General features: G+C 40.9%; 1 protein-coding gene across 3 annotated transcripts in view; it reads left to right on the plus strand.

Annotated features, from left to right (window-relative positions):
* The window catches only part of GRM7 (glutamate metabotropic receptor 7), a 206,532-nt gene that overhangs the window by 45,611 nt on the left and 140,933 nt on the right, over positions 1–19,988 (plus strand). For all 3 annotated transcript variants that reach the window (XM_026857425.1, XM_026857424.1, XM_026857426.1), the window contains exons 2-3: positions 12,899–13,040; positions 13,925–14,079. In XM_026857425.1, the coding sequence (XP_026713226.1) occupies positions 12,899–13,040; positions 13,925–14,079 (297 nt within the window). The remainder of the gene's footprint in view (positions 1–12,898; positions 13,041–13,924; positions 14,080–19,988) is intronic.

The following is a 19,988-nucleotide window of genomic DNA, read 5'->3' on the forward strand; positions in this document are numbered from 1 at the left end:
TTTCATGTACCTTACCTATTGCAGAGCCTTTGCAGGCCTGACGCTGGGTTCACAAAAGATTTTTTTCATGTTCTAAATGCTGCTCTCTTATTGGGTAGAAAAATTAGGAAACAGGTTTCTTTCCAAAAGTATACTCAAAAGATTTCTAATCCTTCCTCTCTTCCTACCTAGATTTTGTGTCATTGCTGTTCTGATTTCTCAGTCTTTGAAGAGCTGACAAGTCTTTACTTGCCCTAACAGATATATAACAACCAGAAAATGCCATTAACTGAGAGAAGGCTAAAATGCTATGTTACCCCTTGAAGAAGAAATGAATTAGAAACATGGGAACACTCCAAACTGTAGTTAGAAAAGCTTCATCATTAGAGATCATTTTGTGCTTGCAGTTTATAATGATTCACTATCCAGAGGTGGCATCATTATTACTAGGGGGGAAATATCCCTGCAAGAACAGCACAGCGCTAAGCCGTCTCCTAAATTACAGTGTGGAGCTCCAAGAGGCCGTTCAGACAAATAAAACCATGTCATAGTGCACAGGGTTCTTTAGTGTGTGTGAAGGTTGCAGGAAATTGCTTTTTGCAAGAGAGCCAAACCAGCCTCAGAAGGTATTGTTTGTGAGCAGCCTTGCATTCGGGCATTTTGGGAAGCGCACAAATAACTGGAGATTAGGAGGGGGTGAGCTTAGCTGCCCGCTGCCCACATTGCCTGTGTGCGGGGAGGCAAGACGCAGCCGGCCCAGAGGTTCCACCGCAGGTAACCGCTCTGGTTTCCAGCTGCCTCGGTGGCTCAGAGCCACAGCTGGAGGATCCCGGGTTTGACTGTACGCGTCTTCATTGCAGCGCTTATTTATAGGAAAACAGGGGATGTTTTATCAGTTTGTTTCTTTCTTTCTAGATTCCCTGGACTCCAGTCTGCTTTCAAATGAGTCACTTTTTGTTCTCGGGGGGGGAGTAGCCTTGCTAGGTTCTGTCTCTTGGGGTTCAGGCATCACATGCCACTAGCTGTCCTCAACAAAAACCTTTGTACCATCGCGGGGCCAGGGGCTGCCTCCGTGGCCTCAGCCACATCCCACACTGCTTCCTTGGGTTCTCCTTGCAAATATCAGTGTAGGACTTTGAATCTGTCAGTTCTGAAGATTTATGAACCAACTGCAAAGCTAAGATACTTAGCCAGTGTTTTGTGTTGAGCACAGTTCTAATTTGTATCATTGCTTGGCTGTACGTTATGCTTTTAAACATGGTATTTCTGGTGCTTTGTTTCTGTCTCTACCCGCAGCCAGAGATTTTACCGCCTACAGTTGTTCCTAAAGAAACTGTGTTTTATAAAGTGTTCTGACACTATTTCTGAGAACTTTGCCATTGCTATTTTTATGCACAACGTGGTAGAGCTGGTCTTAGTCTGACTAAATCAGACTCTTCAAAGACAGAGGGAGGATTGCATTATTTTTGGATTTGCACTATATGTGATCACACGGAGTGTTTTGTACGCCTGTGGGTTCATCCCGCAGATCGGCAGATGCGCCCAGGACTTCCTTACAGACCTTTACTCATATTCCTTTCAACTTAATTCTGGGGTCTGAATTTGGAGTCTCTCTTTTCTATTTGATTGGAGACAGTTCTTGCTAGGAATAGTATGCAGCAAAATTCAAAACATAAATAATGTTATTTAGCTGAGAAACTGCTTGTTCAGACTCCAGCCCTCAGAATTGTTGAGAGCAGCTGTTACCGCCTTTTACAGGCTTTGCAGGGCAGTCCTGACCCGACTGGGTCGTTTAAGCTCTACTGGCATGAAGTTGTAACAACAAAAGTGTTTTAAATGTTTGAAGCAGAGGTGGAAATTTTATTTTATATTGCTTTTTTTTTTTTTTTTTTTTTTTTTACACTGTATAGCTCAAATGTACTTTTTGTAGTACAGATTTTAGGATGCCAGTAAATCTCAAGCCCCTTCTACTGCAAATGCCTAGACTGAGTCTGTTCTCAACACTTTGAGTGTTGCCGTGTGAGCAAACGTGAATTCATGAGCGTGGCTGGCTGTTGATCTAACAGGATATCCTCATTTTCTTTATTTCCTGTCTAACAAACAGAGCTTTTCTAAATCTTTGAAAATTATGATCTTATACCATTCTTATAATTAAATTTAGTGTTCCAGAGAGAGTCTTAAATTTTTGTATATTGCTGGAGTTTAACTGCCATAATAAAGGACAATTTTTGAGGTGATAAAATGCACTAGGAATGTCATTAAATATGCAGCAAAGCTATGACACAATAGAATTAAGCATTAATGAATAACATACTAGAAATATTAGTCTTCTGTATCAGTTTAGGTCTTCTGTTCCTTGGTTATGATGAAGTCTAATGTGAAAAAAATGAGACAATAACCAGGCTTAGCAAAAATCAAATTTTAAAATGATTCCATAGAATCTTAATGTATAGAAGGTTTCTAGGTTAAAGCTGTTGCATATCCACAAGGATGCTTTCACTGGGATAAATTGTTGCAGTTTCATGTTTTAATGTAATTTTATTATTGGTACACATTTTATTTTTACAATTGAATTATGATGCTATGGAGACGTAATTTAAATTCTAGCCCATCTGCACACCAGTGCAGTTGTAAACTTCTTTTATTGGCATATGCAAGAACTTCATAACTCTTGGTAAGTAGGATATTAACTATTTCTGGTAAAGAAACAAAAGTCTGACCCAGGGCCTCATTAGATTTGGGACATAAGGACACAGCTGTAATTTCTGGATCTCTTTGTGTTAGGTATTTTGCTTGGAACTTCTGTTTTCTTGAGGATCCTGCGTACTCTATGCTGATTTAGTCTCCCCATTTTTTTTTTTCCTTGAAATATGATAACTCCATGCTCTTGAATTTTCCATTTTCTAGATCTGTATTTCTTCTGGGTGGAGCTGTGACTATGTTAGCCCAGCAAATACAGGCAGAATGAAGTCCAAACAGTTTTCTCTGAATATGCCTGGGTCTGTTTTAATTTTAGGGCTCAGATTAAATTAATTCCTTTACATTTCTGGCTGGGCGGAATGGCAGAAACTTTTCTAACCATGAGCGAATTTCCATAGATTTGTAGGGCATCTGCTAGAGCTGGAGCTGGAATAGGTCACACCGGGCATCTCCTTTGGGCTGGGCATCACTGCTTTAAGGAGCAGAGTTCCTGGTGAACTGTCACGCTCACGGCACCTTGTCCCTTGATGGGACAGGATAATATTAGAGATTCAGTAATGTGGTCAGGTTTTGTTTCACTAACTTGGTTTACTGTGAATTTACAGGTTTGAGAATGGGACTGGAATTTTTTCTACACTATGTTAACATACTGGAAATCTTACTTCTTGCATGAGGCTGATGAGAAGTCCCATAAAGTGGACATTGGGGAATTTATTCTGGTTTTTTTTTTTTTTTTTATTATTTACAACAATAAATATGAATTCCCACATACAACAAAGAATCACCCTTAAACCTCTACCTGACATGCAGGCTCCTGCTGCATAACTTCATTCTTCTCTAAAGCAAATGTGTGAGTCATGTATTGACTTTTCAGTGATTGTTCTTTGAAGATTTTGTGGCTTTTGTGTCAGTTGTTTGAATAATTCTCTTTTACTGGTGAGGAGTTTGACAGCAAGCAGGCTGGCAGGCCCGGCTGTATTTCAAGAATATGAAATAATCTTTATCATTCCAGTTTCTTTAGGATGTAATTTTGCTTTATCAGGGAAATATTCTCAATTGTGGCATCAGAGTTTTCAAACAGGGAGAATACTGACTTCTTTAAACTCAGTCTGCAGTGTTAGTGACACTGGTTTCTTTTTTCTTCTACAGAATATATGAGATTTAGAAGTAGAATTCATTGCAGCTGATAAATTGTATATGCAGGATATATAAGTATATGCCAAAATCCAGCAGTGATATATAAAATGTACGACAAAATGAAAAAAATACTATATGCCTTTGATGTTTATTTTGTTTCTTCCCCAATTAATTCCTCTCCTTTGGGCTATCCCAAACTTGTGTCAAACTGTTTGATTTATTTCCCCTTGTGAAATGTGGGGTTTCCTGCTCGCTGGATTCGTTTTGCTGAGCTTTCAGTGCAGGGCTCTGGTGAGCATCCCACATCCCTTGGCAGGGCCACCATGGGACTGCACTGACTCCCTGGTGGGTTTCTTTCAGGGGGATCAGAACTGCTCAGCGCTTGAGGAGTTGTTAGTTTTGTTGTTTAGATTAAAAAAATCTAGGTATCATCTATCCTTAACTTGACCTTTTCTTGCCCTTCCCAGTAAACCTTCCATAAAATCCCAATTTTAGGGTGTTTTCTGTGCCGGTGTGCAGTGAGAAAGGTCTTCAAATCCCTGCCAGTGGAGGAGAAGCTGAGCCATGCCATGCTGAGCCAAGCCAAGCTGTGCCATGCCATGCCGAGCCCTTCTGTGCTGAACTGTGCCATGCCGAGCCGTGCCAACCCACGCTGTGCCGTGCCGTGCCACCTCTCAGCAGTAAGGCATTGGGGACGGGCCGCCCTCCAAGGGCCAGGAGCAAGAGGGACTGGAGGAGAATCCATGAGCCTCCCCCAGCCAAACCGAGGAAAGGGGCAGTCGCAGTAGCTGCAGGCTCAGCTTTTCTCTGGTAGAAAATCGGACAAATGTCAAACCTTGTAATTACCCTGAAAGCAGCCTTGTGAGCATGATGAATCCATGGCAGGGGGAGAAAACTCTTTGAAAGCAATCAGCTGCTTTCTTTCAGAAGGAAGCCATGCAAGCCCACTGCTTTGTGCGTTGTTCCCATAATTCTAATAAACATCCAGGAGGCAGCTTTTGGCAGCTGCTAATTTTAAAGTAAAGTATTAATCAAATTAATTGAGAGTTTCTTTTAATAATTAGCAACAGCCAACATAACTTTCTGAAGCGATGTTTTCAGTATTGCTAAAAGTGATTCCCCCCAAAAGAGTATCTCTGTAGATAAATCATCTGAAAAAGTGTTAAATTGTCTCTTTTGCTACCTGATAATCCAATTAAGTGGTGATAAGAAAAATAGCTCTTGGAGAATTTCAGGGAAGCAGAATAATGTACTTAGTGCTGTACCAGAATCAAAATACCACATAATCATGGGTATCCATGGATACTGAAGCAACACTTTGATTACTAGATACATCCATTACCCTTAAATACCAGAGTTAGGTGTTTAATGCCCTGAACAATTTAATGCATGACTGCTTGAACTTGCACAGAGAATTCTCCTGAGGTTTTTGCCTTTCAGAGGCACAGCACAGAATCTGTCAGCAGGCGAAAGGAAGGCAGCCTATGATATTTTTAAGACTCTCTGTCTTCTTCCAAGTTCCTGTGTGCTTTGCAACTGCTGCCACCCAGATGGCTCGATTTGCCCGCCTGTCCTTGAGCTGCCTGTGAACTGGAGCGTTATGTGATGTGGCCCGATCTATATCCCACGTTTATGACATCTGAGTGGGATTCCCGTGAAAAAAGTCATATGATAATCTTTTACAGTGTGTGTGCTGTTGGGACTTACTCTGCAGTGAATGGATGGGCTCCCTGCTGCACCTCTACAGCACCAGACCTTTTATCATGGCAAGATGAACACAGTGGTTGTTTCATGGCACAGGATCTATCGTGAGGTTGAGGCCACAATTCCTCTACCAGAGTTTTGACTTCTCCATTTGTTTTGCAGAGCAGGAGTGGGAATGCTGGAAGAGAACCTCCTCTGCACAGAAGCTGTTGTGGGTCCTGAAGGCAGCCCAGGAGAGAGGCACGTGGGGATCTTTACTCATGTGGTCTGAGCAGGATCTCCTGCCACCAGCTTGGCTTTTTTTCTTTCTATTGCATGATAGGATCCAGTCCTCTTTCCTAGTGTTGATAGTGAGAAAATAAAACGCAAAAGGAAAGAAGTAGAATTGACATTTAGAAAATGCTTTGGTAGTGAGCCTTGAAAGTATGATTGTTTAACCATCATTTTGTAGTGGTGGCTCCAGCACCTTCTCAGGGTGGACATCTGAGCAGGCAGAGCAACGTGGGTATTTCGGTGTCTGCTTCTGCTCCTGGGTTGTGGTGGGGCCAGGCTTATTAAGCCTGCATTTGACCGTGCAACACCAGGTGCTTTTGTAATGTGAAGATGCCATATGATGCAAGAGGTTGAAGATAGGAAAAGCGTGAGCAGAAACTTTTCACTTTTTCATCTTTTGTAAAGATTACTGGCTTTGTTATTTTATTTTCTTCCTTTTTTTTTTTTTTTTCTGCTTTTTTATACTCACAAAATGTCTATTATCAGAGTCCAAAACCAACTTCCTTGAATGTCTCAATACATGTTTTCATAGCAAAATATTTTTTGAGGCTACTTGTGAGGCAGGATCTTGCCTATGTATTCTGCTGGAAAGGGGAAGAAGAAGAAAGTTGGCAACATATGTAGGCAGGGAAAGAATGAGTTTAATCCATTGTTCCTGACAGTAATTTAACAAACTGAATCTTTCCTACAAGCCATTTTGCTAAAAGTAAAAGCAGGAAGCCAAGAAACAGATGTCATATCATCCCACTTGTGGCACAGCTAGTGCTTTTCAGTCTACCTTTGCTAATCTGCTCTTCTTGTGTTTTTCTGATCACCCCTACTGCTCTTCCCTTCACTGAGCTTCAGTACTGTTTTGTAAACTGAGACTGAGTTCAGTCTGCAGCTTTGGTTGGAGAAGTGGGGGAGGAACATGAGGAGGACTGTACATCGTCAGTCTGGTGTCATCTTGCTGCTTTCAGCGGCTTGGGCACTACTGTGCTCGTGTGGGAGAGCTGGGGTCCCCTCTTGTACCTGAGAGCAATCGGCCTGTTGTGCGTGGTGGCTTTGATCTTGTTTATTGACACTGTTCTTTGACTGAACATCAGCTTCACCTTTTGTTCTAGTTGAGGATGGTGCGGCTCTGCAGACAGGCACAGGCACTGTGCCCCAGGTATCGGTAGGCCATGGCAGGTCAGGGCACTGGGAAGTCTGAGGTCCAAGTTCAACACCTCTCTGGGAAAGCAGGAAACTCACATTTTTTGATGAGTCTTTTAATCATTGGGTAGGAGGGAGACACCAGAATCTCCTATGTAGCTCCTCATTTGTTTCCTCCTACAGATCCCTAATAATGACTGTTTTCAATTCAGATTAAATAGAGATTTTTGGTTTAGGTAAAATTAATTGTATGTCTTTTTATTTTAATGAGAAAAAATGAAGATCTAGCAACAAAAAAAAAGTTTAATCTATAAATTTTCTTTTTCAGTCTGGCAGCCAAACCAAAAAAATCATGTATTTGTACATCTGTAATTGCCAGCATCCTGAGCAGTACCTTAAGGTGAATTTCTTCTGTCTCCAGAATCACTTAATTAAAACTTCTCCAGAAGTGTGTGAGAAAGTAGGGGCCATTATAAGGATCAAAGTGAAACTGAAGAAGGTTCTCTTTATGCAAACATTAACTAGAAATGGCATTTCTTGAGACAAAGTCTGCTAAAATAAGTCTTGTCAGTGACTTAATGAAGTTCAGAGGGCCCTTCTACTGGAAAAAAAAAAAAATCAGAGGAAAAATTGTTTTTTACCAGCCAGGGCAAAAGGACCCAACTTCACTTTGTATTTTGTTTGCCAAAAAAAAAATAAAATCTGGAGGTGCTGTTCATTTCGGTTGAAATGTTAGCATTTCTGTGTTTTCTCAGAGTGCTGCCAGTGGTTGCAGTGTGGGGAATTTTAATGCCGGGAACAATCCCAAACAATCAGATCAGTTTGCCAAAGTGGCACAAACCACTGGGAAAACTAGAAGCTTGTAAAACCAAATAATTTTCAAGGTATTGTTTGAGGAGATGGTTTGCCTTGTTGTCTTATCCTTTTCATAGATTATTGTGCGTTTTCATGGCTTACTTGTTGGACAAAGGCGCATCTGGAAAGGCTGAACCTACCAGGTCTGCTCCTGGTGTTCCCATCCCGGATTTGATGTTACTACAGAAACATTTGCTGGCAGCAGGGAAGGATGAAAAAGATGCCAATGTTAGAGTTCTATACATAGCCTAGAAGAGAAAGAATATTGTTTCAAGGATAGAGTGGTACAGAACTGACTGCCTCATCGTCGTTTTACCACCTTCCATATACTGATTCCTGTGAATTTCTAAAAATCCATCATTAAAGGAGTTAAACATTTGCTTGCAGAATTGCTTGAATGATGTATCTTATATATACTAGAGTTCAGAATCTCTAATTCTCCAACACTGGACACTTTAAAGATTCAGCTGGGCAGCGTGCTGGGCCATCTTGTCTAGACCGTGCCTTTGCCAAGAAAGGTTGGACCAGATGATCCTTGAGGTCCCTTCCAGAACCTGGGATTCTGTGATTCTATGAATATCTGTTATTTTTATAATGGCCTTTACACTTGGCTGCAGAATCGCAGTTAGTTATCTGCTTTCTTCACTCCCTAGGCAGAAGTAACGGTAGCAAACAACGGGAACCCTCTGTAGCAGTTGGTTCAAAGGGTGGTACTGCTGGTGAGACCAGTCCTGGGATGGACTGGGAGGCTCCCAGTGCTACGCAGGGCACAGGGACTCCCAGGCTGCCATTAATTGCCACAGCAGTTTGTAGCTCGTTAGAGCATTTGCCACTTCTTTGGTGCATCAAGGGTAATGTATTACTGCAGAAATCCTATGACAAAACCCCTTAATCTGCAACTTTCACAATTTTACTGCTTAATTCCCTTGGAGGTTTTTACCTCAGGAGTACTGTGAATTAACCTGACAGTTTAAATACCTGTGCGTACGTTTCCTAGAGTAATAAGAATGCAGGATGAGAATATGAAAGTTAGAATTATTCTATATGTGTCATTTGGACAATGTACACCCAATTCCTTGGGCATCTATTATTGCTAAGGCATGAAAAATGATGTGTGCCTCTGCCTGCCGTGAGGTCCTCTGCCAAGATCGAAACGCTTTTATTCAAGCTCATAAGCTTGGATGTAAACGGAAGCTAATGTGACTGGAATAGTCGGGTGGCTGGGATGGATCACCCTGCTGCTACAGTAAGAGCTTGTACTCCGATGTCAAATGCTGCCCGGTGTGGACTTGAGCAAAACAAAGCAAATAAGAAAATAATACGTGTTGACCCATTTTGGTGTCTGGGAGCACATATTAGTCAATTTGTAATAGTGTCACTTTCCTGGAAGAAACACTAGCGGCTTAAAATCAGAATTTCCATCAACATGTCTGAATTGTATTATCTGGGCCTTGGTCCTCCTGCATCTTACTTCTCTGCCTTTTTTATTTTCTCTTGATCTACTTTCTACAGCTCTAGCCCTTTCTGTTCCTAATGCTGCTTCAGAGTGCTGTTTGATGCCAGTCTCTCCTGGTGCTGTTTTAGTGAAAGTATCATAGCTACCATACTGTAGATAAAATGTTTTGGGTTTAATCATTGACATTTACCATTTCTAATTCCTGCTTACCATTTATCCACAACTTCTTTGTGCCAGAGATGACACGAGGGTTAACAGGGTATCACATCATCGGCTCCGTTTGGGAAAGCTCTTCCACCACCCTGGATGTAAGAGCAGCTCTCCAGCTAGCTTGGGCTAACCGCGCAGTGGCTGACCACTGCACGCTCACGAGAGTCGGCATGTTGCAAAAGGAGCCGTGTTACTTCCCTTCACCAGTGAACAGCAGAGAAACTAAGAGCTGACCTCCCAAAAGTAATAGAAAACTCTGTATCGCAAAACCGACCTGAAATCTGCCCTCCCAAGTTCCAAACTGTTTCCTTTCTCCACCCTAGGTCCTTTTTTTCTTTAAAAAACCCATGGAAATTACACACTTTGAAGCTGTACATTCCAATAGAGGCTTTTTTCCTTTTGTATGGAGAGCCTGGCCACAGCTGTCTCTCTGTCCAAAGATGCTCAGTTCAGCTGTAATCATTATCGACTATAATAAGATTTTTGGCTTCTCCATCCAGGCAATAGAGATTGCATGACCCGCACAATAGGTGTAATTATTGTCAGGGTGGGTTGCTGAGCTAGCAGCCTTCCCAGTAATTTTAGCCTTTTTTCCAAGCACTTAAATCATGTAGGTCACAATGACTTAATATTAAATACTGATTTTTTTTTAATGATAGTTTTACAACAATGTATCACCTGTTCTGGAAGGGGGGGGGGGGGGTTTTTTTTTTCCCCTGGATCCCAGGATTCTTTAGTGTAGATAGACTGTTACCTACAGAAATGTGACTGTCATGGATGCCAGGTCTGAGATCCTTTTGCTTGCATCTCTCTCCGTGCCTGAGGGGGTGGTCATTTCACTGGTAGAGCTGTGGTGTGTGGTATCTGGGGATAAGCGCCTGTAAGCATTCTTCTGTCCTGATTTAAAACGCTCTTAAAGTTACTTATTGGTGCAGTAATGAGAAATCAGGTGATCTGGGGGAACGTTGCTCTGCCTGCCTGTCTGCTGGCGTCTGCTCCTTGGGCTTGTATTTGCAATCCTCCCGTGAGTGAGCATGCATTTTTTGAGTGAAAGCAATGGAGAGCTATGAACGATTGCACAGGATCTTCACAGCATCTTCAGATGTGTCTAAATAATGGCTCCATCCAGCATGCGAAAGCCCTTTGGTCTCGAAACAATAAAATATATCTTCCCCATTCTGCTGTGCCAAAGTGGGAGCCTCTTGAAAGGACACTGTGGAGGGAATGCATGAATTTTCAAGTACAGATCTTGGAGATTTCTAACAGTCTGTGGGTTGGTTTGTTTTTGTTTGGTTTGTTGTGGTTTGGTTTTTGTTTTGTTTTGTTTTGTTTTTTCTCTCAGTGAATTCTCCAAAGTTGCTGACGTCCTTATTTAAGAAGAGAAATCAGAGTCTCTCATGGGAGATTCAAAGTAGCTTGGCTTGGCATGATGGAGTGCCAGGGAGGGCGCGGATACTTTCCAGGAGCAGCTAATAATTTTAAATTCTCCTTAGGCATGATGCCAGGGTGGAGAGATTTTTCCTTAGCAGAGACACACGGATGGCTTCCCCTCAGTTTCCAGTGGTCTGTGAGCACCCTGTGCTTGGGAGATGCCTTGGCCCTGTGTGTGGAGCAGGAGCCTCAGCTGAGAGGGTTGTGCTTTTAACCAGTGTGTAATCCCTGCCGAGGGGAGCATTTCAGGAAAGCTAGGTAACTCTGCTCATGGATTTGTCCAATCCATCTAATTTTAGCTGGGGAAAATAGAAAGAGTATTTTTAAATGTTTAAACTCTCTGAACTTACTATCAGTGAGAATTCCCCTCCTCATTTAAAAATGAAGTTTACTTTTAAAAATTGGTATGGTTTACGCCTAAAGAAAAAAAAAAACAACAGGTTGCAGTAATTTCAGGCTGTAATAATTGTAAAACTAAAAGAAAAATTCTATGTGAGGCAGAGAACAACTTGGGGGTTATTATTCTGGTTTATTCTTTTTCAGCCTTTCCTTTTCACCATTTTATTTCCTCCCACCGATCCCAATCTTTATTTCCCTGGAGTTTTTGGATCAGCTAGTACCAAGAGACCTGGCATGACTTAAGACAACCTCTGTGTCTCAGCTCCTCTGCATCTAAAATAAGGAAAAAATGATCCTGGCTGACTTTGTAAAGTCTTCAGAGATTTGCACAAGAGCCATATTTTGCAATTTTCAAGCCACATACTTGGTCTTTATGGATTTTCAGTGATTTTCCTCCAGGTGTTTGTACGCCTGCCTTGCCATGCTTTGGGATGACGACGTTACCCCTTGGCAGGCTGCAGGCAGACAGTGTGTGCCAACAGTGGATTAGCCACCTCCTCTATGCTCTTTCCCTGAGAACACCTTCTCTATTACTTCACTGAATGGTTCTTTAAAATCCGTATTTAAAGTATGTCTGTGAATATCTCTTTTGTCCTGATGTCTTTTAATTAACTCATCCCCGCTGCTGTTTCCTGTTATGCATCTCTGATACTTTATTAATTAACACACTGTGCAGTATACTGAGGAAGTTGGTATCTAAGATGTCATAAAAGATGAAAGTGTTTATTACTGAGAAACAAAACAATGAAGGCAAAAGTTGTATTGTCATCTGCCAGTAATGAGAAGAATATCACTGGAGATGGGATTCTCCTCCCCACCCCCCAAAAAAAACCCCAACCATAAAACAATAGAACTGTAACATGTGAAGTGTTCTACAAGTGAATATTTCTTTGGTGTGGATGTATTTATCACTGTTACTGTGTTGATACTATGGTGATTGCAATGTTTCCTCTGTGTGTATGAGAAGTCCAGTTCACAGACATGTACTTTATCATGAGGCTTCAGTTTCTTGAGCTGCTCCATCCCATTTGGTGATGGGCATTTGAATGAGGAAGGAATTTCTTGAGCCATCTTTGCTTTGCCAATATCTCAATTCTTTTCCTGTTCCTATTCCAGATAGGTTTTTTCAGTGAAAGCATTTTCCCTCGATATTCATCAACTGGCAAAATTAAGAAGAATCTCAGTTCTTCACTGAGATAAAGTTTGTTTTTCAGTAAATTGTCAACATCACTTGCCTTTCAGCCTGTTGGTTTGGTTTTTTTTAATCAGTTTAAACTTGTTCAGGTCGTTGTTTGTTTATGGTTTTTTAAATCCCTCTACTGACTGGTTTATTTGTTTATTTTGCTTTTCTATGATACTGGTTTTGACCATCTGTTTAATCCCTGACCCTACACAGGCATGCAGACTGTGTGCATCGCAACGAGTGCTCTACAAAAAAAAATAATTATTCGAATCCCTCAGGAAGCTTGACATGAGGATTAAGTGCTCCGTAAGGGCAGTGATCCAATCAGAGAGTTTCTCTTTCTCCCAGGCTTCCCTTCCAGCCATGTGTATTTCCCACTGCCTTTCCTGTACTCTCCAGTGACAGAGTCCTTTTTTTCTTTCTTCTTTCTTAAACAGGTGGGCTCTGCATTGCTCAGTCCCTGAAAATCCCCCAGGATCGCAAGGACAAGACCATCGACTTTGATAAAATTATCAAGCAGCTCCTAGAAACTCCCAATGCCAGGGCCATCGTTATTTTTGCCAATGATGAGGACATAAAGTAAGGATGACTGAGGGAATGAATTCATTTGTGCTTGATAGCTATGCAGAAAAGAGAAAGCAAATAATAATATGAATAATGAAGTGGAAATGTCTGTTGGTAAGAGCAGTGCGGGGATGTGGAGTGTGTGCTGTGGAGGGTAGCACCAGACACAGAGGTGATAGTGTTGCCGCGCTGGCTCCCGTGGTGCCCCAGACTGTGCATTGCAGTAGTGGGGGGACAGGAATGTTGATGGAGGTCTGGAAGATTTTCCCAGGTGTAGGGTTACTCATGCATTGGGTGGCAGTCCAGACCTAACCTCTCAAAGAGCCATTAAGATGCCCCTCACTGCAAGCTCATACTACTATGTATTATTCATTAATTCTGAGTCTATTTTATGGCAAATAATGGTTACTACTGATAAAATGGCTTGGATGTTCAAGATTAAACCATGTAAGGTGCTCAAGGTTTAACCACATACCATTTACTTGTAAAAAAAAAAAGTATATTTAAAAATGTGACTCTCATTTCTCTCTTGCCCATGTTATATCTTCTCTCTCCAGAATTTTAAATTAGCTTAAATTTGCGATGGCATTGTCGACTGCTGAGAGGATCAGTTCTACAAAATGAGACACAAAGAAATTAGGGTAAAGTTTCAGTAAAGTCAGTGGCAAAATTTAAAGTTTTAGTGGAATCAGGATTTCAGTCTTAGGCTACAGAGTGAATTAAAGGAAAGGTTCAATCTGTGCTGCATGGAACAGGACGCAGTGTGTTGTGAAATTCCTGCGCTCTGTTGGTTACAAGGATATGCTATTTCTGTTCATTCTGCAGTTGCAACATGCTTTTCCCAAGCAGTTGTATGTTCATATGAAATTAATTTGTGAACAAAATATTCTTTTCCACAGGCAAATCCTTGCAGCCGCTAAGAGGGCAGATCAAGTGGGCCATTTCCTATGGGTGGGTTCGGACACGTGGGGCTCCAAGGTGAGCCCGTTACTTCAGCAGGAGGACGTCGCTGAGGGAGCCATCACCATCCTGCCCAAACGAGCAACCATAGAGGGTAAGAGCTCACTTCTGCTTGACTCTCTCTCCTGCTTCCTGAAACGCTGGTAGTACAAAATTGATCGCTCGTATTTTTCTCTCACACGTGTTTTGGGAATAAATGTGTACAGACAGAGTAAGATACAAATGGTATAAAGTACAGTGAGGAAGTCTTCATCTCCTGAAATGTTCCTAAATGCCTGTGTTCTGCATCTGAGAAGCTACCAGCAGTTATTTATTAAATACATGATTGCAGAGCTTATATTAAGCTGTGTTAATATGACAGGGCCTTTATCACTTAAAAGAAAGGAAACCAAAAACTTCTTAACATATCATGAATATACGTAGGAAGAGAAAATCTTTTGCAATTTATGTATCATCTCTGAAGCAGTGGGTAAGTTTTCTACTGAAGAAGTAAAAATTCATTTTTAAATCAGCAGTTTCTGTTTGAACTTAGCTTAACTTTTATTTCATTCAGATCAAGCACTATAATTTATACCTATTGCTTGTGTGCTTCACAAATATGTGTACTTGTACATATACATGTGCATATATAAATATGGAGACGCTTTTTTGACATAATCCCTATGTTTGTGAACATTTCTTCCTTTTCCTGAAGGGTTTGTAGTCTGATCAGTTTGTTACCCCTGTTATCTGTATAGATGCTTAACTATCCAAATGGCTTCCTCTGGGCAAACCAAACTCACTGAGTAGAGTCCGTGTTCTCTGTAATATGAAAAGAGAAGTTCTTTACAAGGGAAGTAAAGAGAACAAACTCCTCAGCTAACAGAGGGCTTTGTGTCAGGCAGGGTCTCCAAAGAGTCCCTGAACATGTTGCCCACATTAAAATGGGCTCTAGTGTCTTCACTCACAGGAAAACCAAATATTTGCATTCATTTTTACTGTGTCTACACCTCATTAGTTATTCTTCTCAGGTATATAATATGCTTCATCCTTTTACATTTTTTAAACCCTGGAGGCATTTTTGCATGTTACTTCTCCATAAGTACGTCGTTGATAGACAATGAAGTGTTTTGTTTCTGAAAACCAGGATATTTTAATAATCTTTTCATACTGTCTGTATTCATCCCTGAGGGTTTCTGACACAGAAACAAAAAGTCTGCCAACAGTACACAGAAACAAAAACTTTCCAAGTTGGTTTGTTTTAATTTTTTTTTTTTCCTTCTATATTACATATTAAACACATTGGACATAATGGGGAACATGAGGTTCGCTTTTTGACACAGTATGTGACAATAACGGAGTGGGAGCGTTCAGGTATAGAAAGCCAGTTAAATAACAGTTACAAATACAAGTGTATCTGCAAAAAAATGTCCACTGAGCCCACAAGTGTCTTATTTGCTATATATATTAGACCAGTTCCTAAAAGGTGGCTACTTGCAGTTTGTGCTTGTAGTCACATAGTTTGCGTGCTTACTTGTTTGTGACACTTAAATTACATTTTGCCTACATAGATAACTGCGTTCATTCTTCAGAACCAAATGCCATGCAGCAGGATACATATTTTGAGGTCTGTGAGTTGCATGTTACTTTCTGGAAAGGGAAAAGCGCTCAGCCAGAAGTAGATTCTGTACTTGTTATGAAAGGAGAGGCAGAGCAAAGTGTCCCAGAAAAGCAGTTGCAGCTCAATAGCGAATGTTTCCTGGCTTCTCTGTGACTGCTCAGAAAGGTTCAGGCTGGTTCTTACCTTTTGCAATCCCGTTCATCCATCCCTAATTGCCATCTGTACCTGCCATCTGCTTACTCCTGTTTGGAGGAAGAGTAAAGGGGTGGTTAAGAGCACAGAGCAAATTCCCATTCTCCTGAAGCAGTTTTCCAGAACTCAACATTTCCCCTTTCAGACCGATTCCCTTTGTTTCATCCACTGCGAGAAACACCCAGTAAAATCTGTTACTTACAGAAGTAAGTAATCCTTAGGTATTAGCATTTCTCTCTGTAATGGGGCTGTTACCCGCATGGATTGTCTGCCTTTCTGGCATTTAGACTGCTGTATGTTGTTTTGTTTTTGTTGTAGTCATTTCGTTTTGTTATGAATCCGAGAGAACTGGAAACAGACATCTTAATGCTATTCTTTTATCATCCAGCAATGAACATCTGCTTCCTAACATGTAGTAATGCATTTCTTTTGATGAAGACATAAAATAAATGAAATAAGAAGCCTTGATTTTCCCTATAAATTGATGGAAACAAACCAAATTAGCAGAATAGAACTCAGTGTGCCCCGAAGGACCGTGTCTTGAGCAGCATCTCAGCCTAGCAGTCTCCTCTGTGTGCAGTGGTGTGCAGCACTGCTGCCGCCTGCCCCTGCAGCTCACGGGCTCTGGGTCAAGGCAACTGTTAAGCACGAGCTTAATTCCCACTGGGTTTGGTGAGAACTTCAGTAATCATGAATGAGGGGCTTACCCTTATTTTACTCAAGAGCATCGTCCTTTTTTATGCTTTATTTTTATCACTGTGTTAAATAGCATTTGTAATACGTTAGAAAAAGATTCCTAACGAACTTCGCTGGAACCTGAGCGCACTGCAGCTCCCATAACTGAAGCTGAAATATGTGATACCACTAACCTCTTCTCATGCTTCGGGGAAAAATGTTAGGCTAATAAGCCAAGAAACGGTAAACTGCATTGAAAATTAATGTGCCTGCATCTTCAAGTGTATATGGTAATTTTGGATTATCAGATTTTTTTTTTATGTCTGTAAAGCTATTGGTCATACAAGTCATAAACTGAAGCAGTCATATAGAAAAAGATATTTTTTCAAATAACTCTTCTCCACCAGCCATGACTTTTCAATTCAAAATACAGATGTGAAACGCAGGTGTGCTGCTGTGTTTGCACCTATCTACATATATAGTATTTGAAGTTCCTATTTTTGGTAACAGGGGGAATACCCCATCAGCCTTCAACTCCAGAGAGACTCTAAAGCACTCAGTTTCTTGTAGAATCAGGCCCCAGATACACAGTTATTTGTCTTCATACTTGATGTCACTCTTGGGACAAAATTTTCCTTGCCATAGTCCCACGGGGTGATTTAGGAAATCATTACATGAACTGATTTCATTCATCTTAAGGCAGTCTTAATATAGCCCAATTGTGTTTGATGTAATTATGCTGAAAGGATAAAGTCACATCTTATTTACATAATTGCAGTAGTCGGTGAGCCAGAGGAAGTGCACACGGAACTAGTAATCCCTTCATGAAAACTTGTTTTGAAACAAGCTCCAGATCCAACTTAACCAAGTATCAGCGAAGCTGAATGGCTTTGTGGAGTTTTCAGGGCAAAAGAAAAGAATATATTTATTTTTAGAACAAATATGGCAGCAGAATATTTTCTTCTGGTTACTGTTACTTTGAACTCTTCCAAAACGCGGTTGTGATGGTGTGTCCTCGTGCTCACAGAAGATCACTAAAACTTCAGCCCAGTTCTGAAACCCAGTGTATGCTCCGAGGAACAAGTACAGTGTGCTGCATTGCAGGACCGCAAGTGCCTGTGCTTACGTGTGTAAGAGTTTGCAGCCATCTGCCTTATTTTGTATAATCTTTTACTCAGAGTATATCCTTGTAACCTTCTTGTGAAAATGTGTAATGTAACTGCTGAGTGTTAGCACCGGAAGATGAGGAAAAAAAAGTAAACCTTTTAAACAACAAACAAAAGATGTATTTTGTAAATAAAATTCTAATGGGATGTACTATTATTATTATTACTATTATATTAATTTCACAATAATACAGAAATTAGGAACATCTGTGGCTCTGCGTGCATCTGACATTCATTAAAACAGCAACACACCAGAAAAAAAGTCTCCAGAAAGTCATTCTCCAAAATGTGTTTGGTGGGGTTTTACCTACTGCTGCTTTATTCCCCAGAAATCCTTATTGTTCTTCATTCACCTGAAGAAAAAAAGTAAACTTTGCACATGGGGGAGATTCCCGTATCAGTTTGATGTTGAAAAACAGAAAGACTGTCCGGCTAACCATGGAAGGGTGAAACGCCCTGAAGAGGAGCAAGTGTGAGCTACAGGAGGATTTTGGACAAGCCAAAGCAGGCTGTTGTGGAGTAATGATGTGACAAAGATTGTGGTGGAAATGGGAGATGTTGAGGCAGGTATAACAAGTTCCCAAAATGTCGGGTGCCAGAGGGAAAATGGAAGCACAGTGGAAAATGAAAAGAAAGGTTGGGACTTCAAAAAAACCACTGTTTTGTTCTTGCGGTTCGGCTGAGGTGCTTGCCTTCAGACTAGCAAATTACTGGACGTGGTTGTCTTTTCCTTAGGCAGTGATAGTCTAAGCAAAAGTTGTTCATTTGTCACATTTTTCATTTACAGTCCCAGAAGCTTTGTAGACCATCCAAACCAGCAAGAAACAAAGTATGGAAACACTCCCTGGATTCTCACGGCTTGGACCATCATTCCAGCTGCAGTCTTCCCCAAACGATGGCTGGGATGAACTGCAACCCTATTTCTTTGTAGATGGAAATGAACTCATTCCACACTAATCTTTTTAATCACAAACTGACCTTTAAGTATTCCACTGCCACTTTGCCTCTTCATGTTTCAGTAGATTTAATAAGCTTCAGAGCATTTCCTCCTCTTGTTATCACTACTGTACCCAAATCTAATTATACATCTTAACTGCCTGGGGTACCTCTCTTTATGACACCATATAGATGTATATAAGAGTTACCTGGATGACCCTCTGACTAAAGATGATAATACTCTGGTCCAGACATCCATTAAAGTTCTCCCTAGCAGGCAGATTCATAGTCAGGAGTTCCTAAATTCTTTCCCTAGAGGAAGAGCAGATCTTTCTGCCAGTGATAAGAAGACATTTGTGGCATGAGAGATGGAAAAGCCTGATCTTTCTGGAGCAGGTCTGTAGAGTACTTGCTGAATTCAACACAGAAAGCTGTTAGACAGTGCACATTCAGGAGATATTCAAGTCCGAGGAATGGGGTCAGGTCTTGGCTTTCAGAATAAGTGTCTTTTCCCCTTTTGTTCTTTTCCTTTTTTTTTTTTTTCTTCTAGTCTAAGCAATATCTACACTTCAGATTTTAAATTTGCTTATATAGGACTGTAGTATCTATTCAGATTAAAAATGACTCATTAAACTCCTTGAGGAGTGCAGCAGTAGACGCACGACAGGTAAAAGAGTAACATTCAGGATTGGGCCCTTGAAAGGTGGTTACAGCTCTCTTGAGTGGCGGCCCAGCAACATATTTTTATCAAATGCAGTGTCACAGCTGAAATGAGGAAATAAGCAGCTTTATTCCTGAAAAAATATTCCTACTGTACAACTCTTAATATTTATCCTTTCGCTGTTGGTCCCATGCAGAGCTGGTTGAGGTGCTCAGAGATGCCCAGGCATCACAGCCGAGGTGGCATCCCTGGGCATCCTCCCCAAGCTCAAACCTCTCACTCAAGGCGTAGCCCAGGAAGAGCTAATACCTGGCAAGTCCTTGCTGATACCTCTTAGTATCTTTGTTAAACCCCCACACAAAGTAATGAATACTAGTGTTTCCAAGAGACAATATGAATTTTGGATGTTCTTTTGAAATCCACTCACTCTGATACATTGAGGTTCGCAGGATCTGTGGAAAATATTGGACATTTTCTTCTTAGGAAATATGAATCATAAAGTCCTAGAGAAAGAACTAGAACAGAGATAAGTAATTTCTGTAAATCTTAGCCAGTCTAAATGCTTCCAGTAGCTCTTACAAAGTTTCAAATATAAATAAATATAATTTGCATGAATAAAAAATGACTCTCTATGCAGAGATATCTTAGAAATTGTTTTTCTCTTAACCTCAGCTGTAAATAAGATCAACAACTATCTACTTACGTCTTGCCTTCTGTTGTTCCTATGCCTTTTTCTGTGTGAAAATTTTCAAATTGCGCTGTTATACTGTGGT

The sequence above is a fragment of the Athene cunicularia genome, assembly GCF_003259725.1.
Source record: "Athene cunicularia isolate RWA chromosome 12 unlocalized genomic scaffold, athCun1 chr12_part1, whole genome shotgun sequence".
NCBI classification, from domain to species: Eukaryota; Metazoa; Chordata; class Aves; order Strigiformes; family Strigidae; genus Athene; species Athene cunicularia.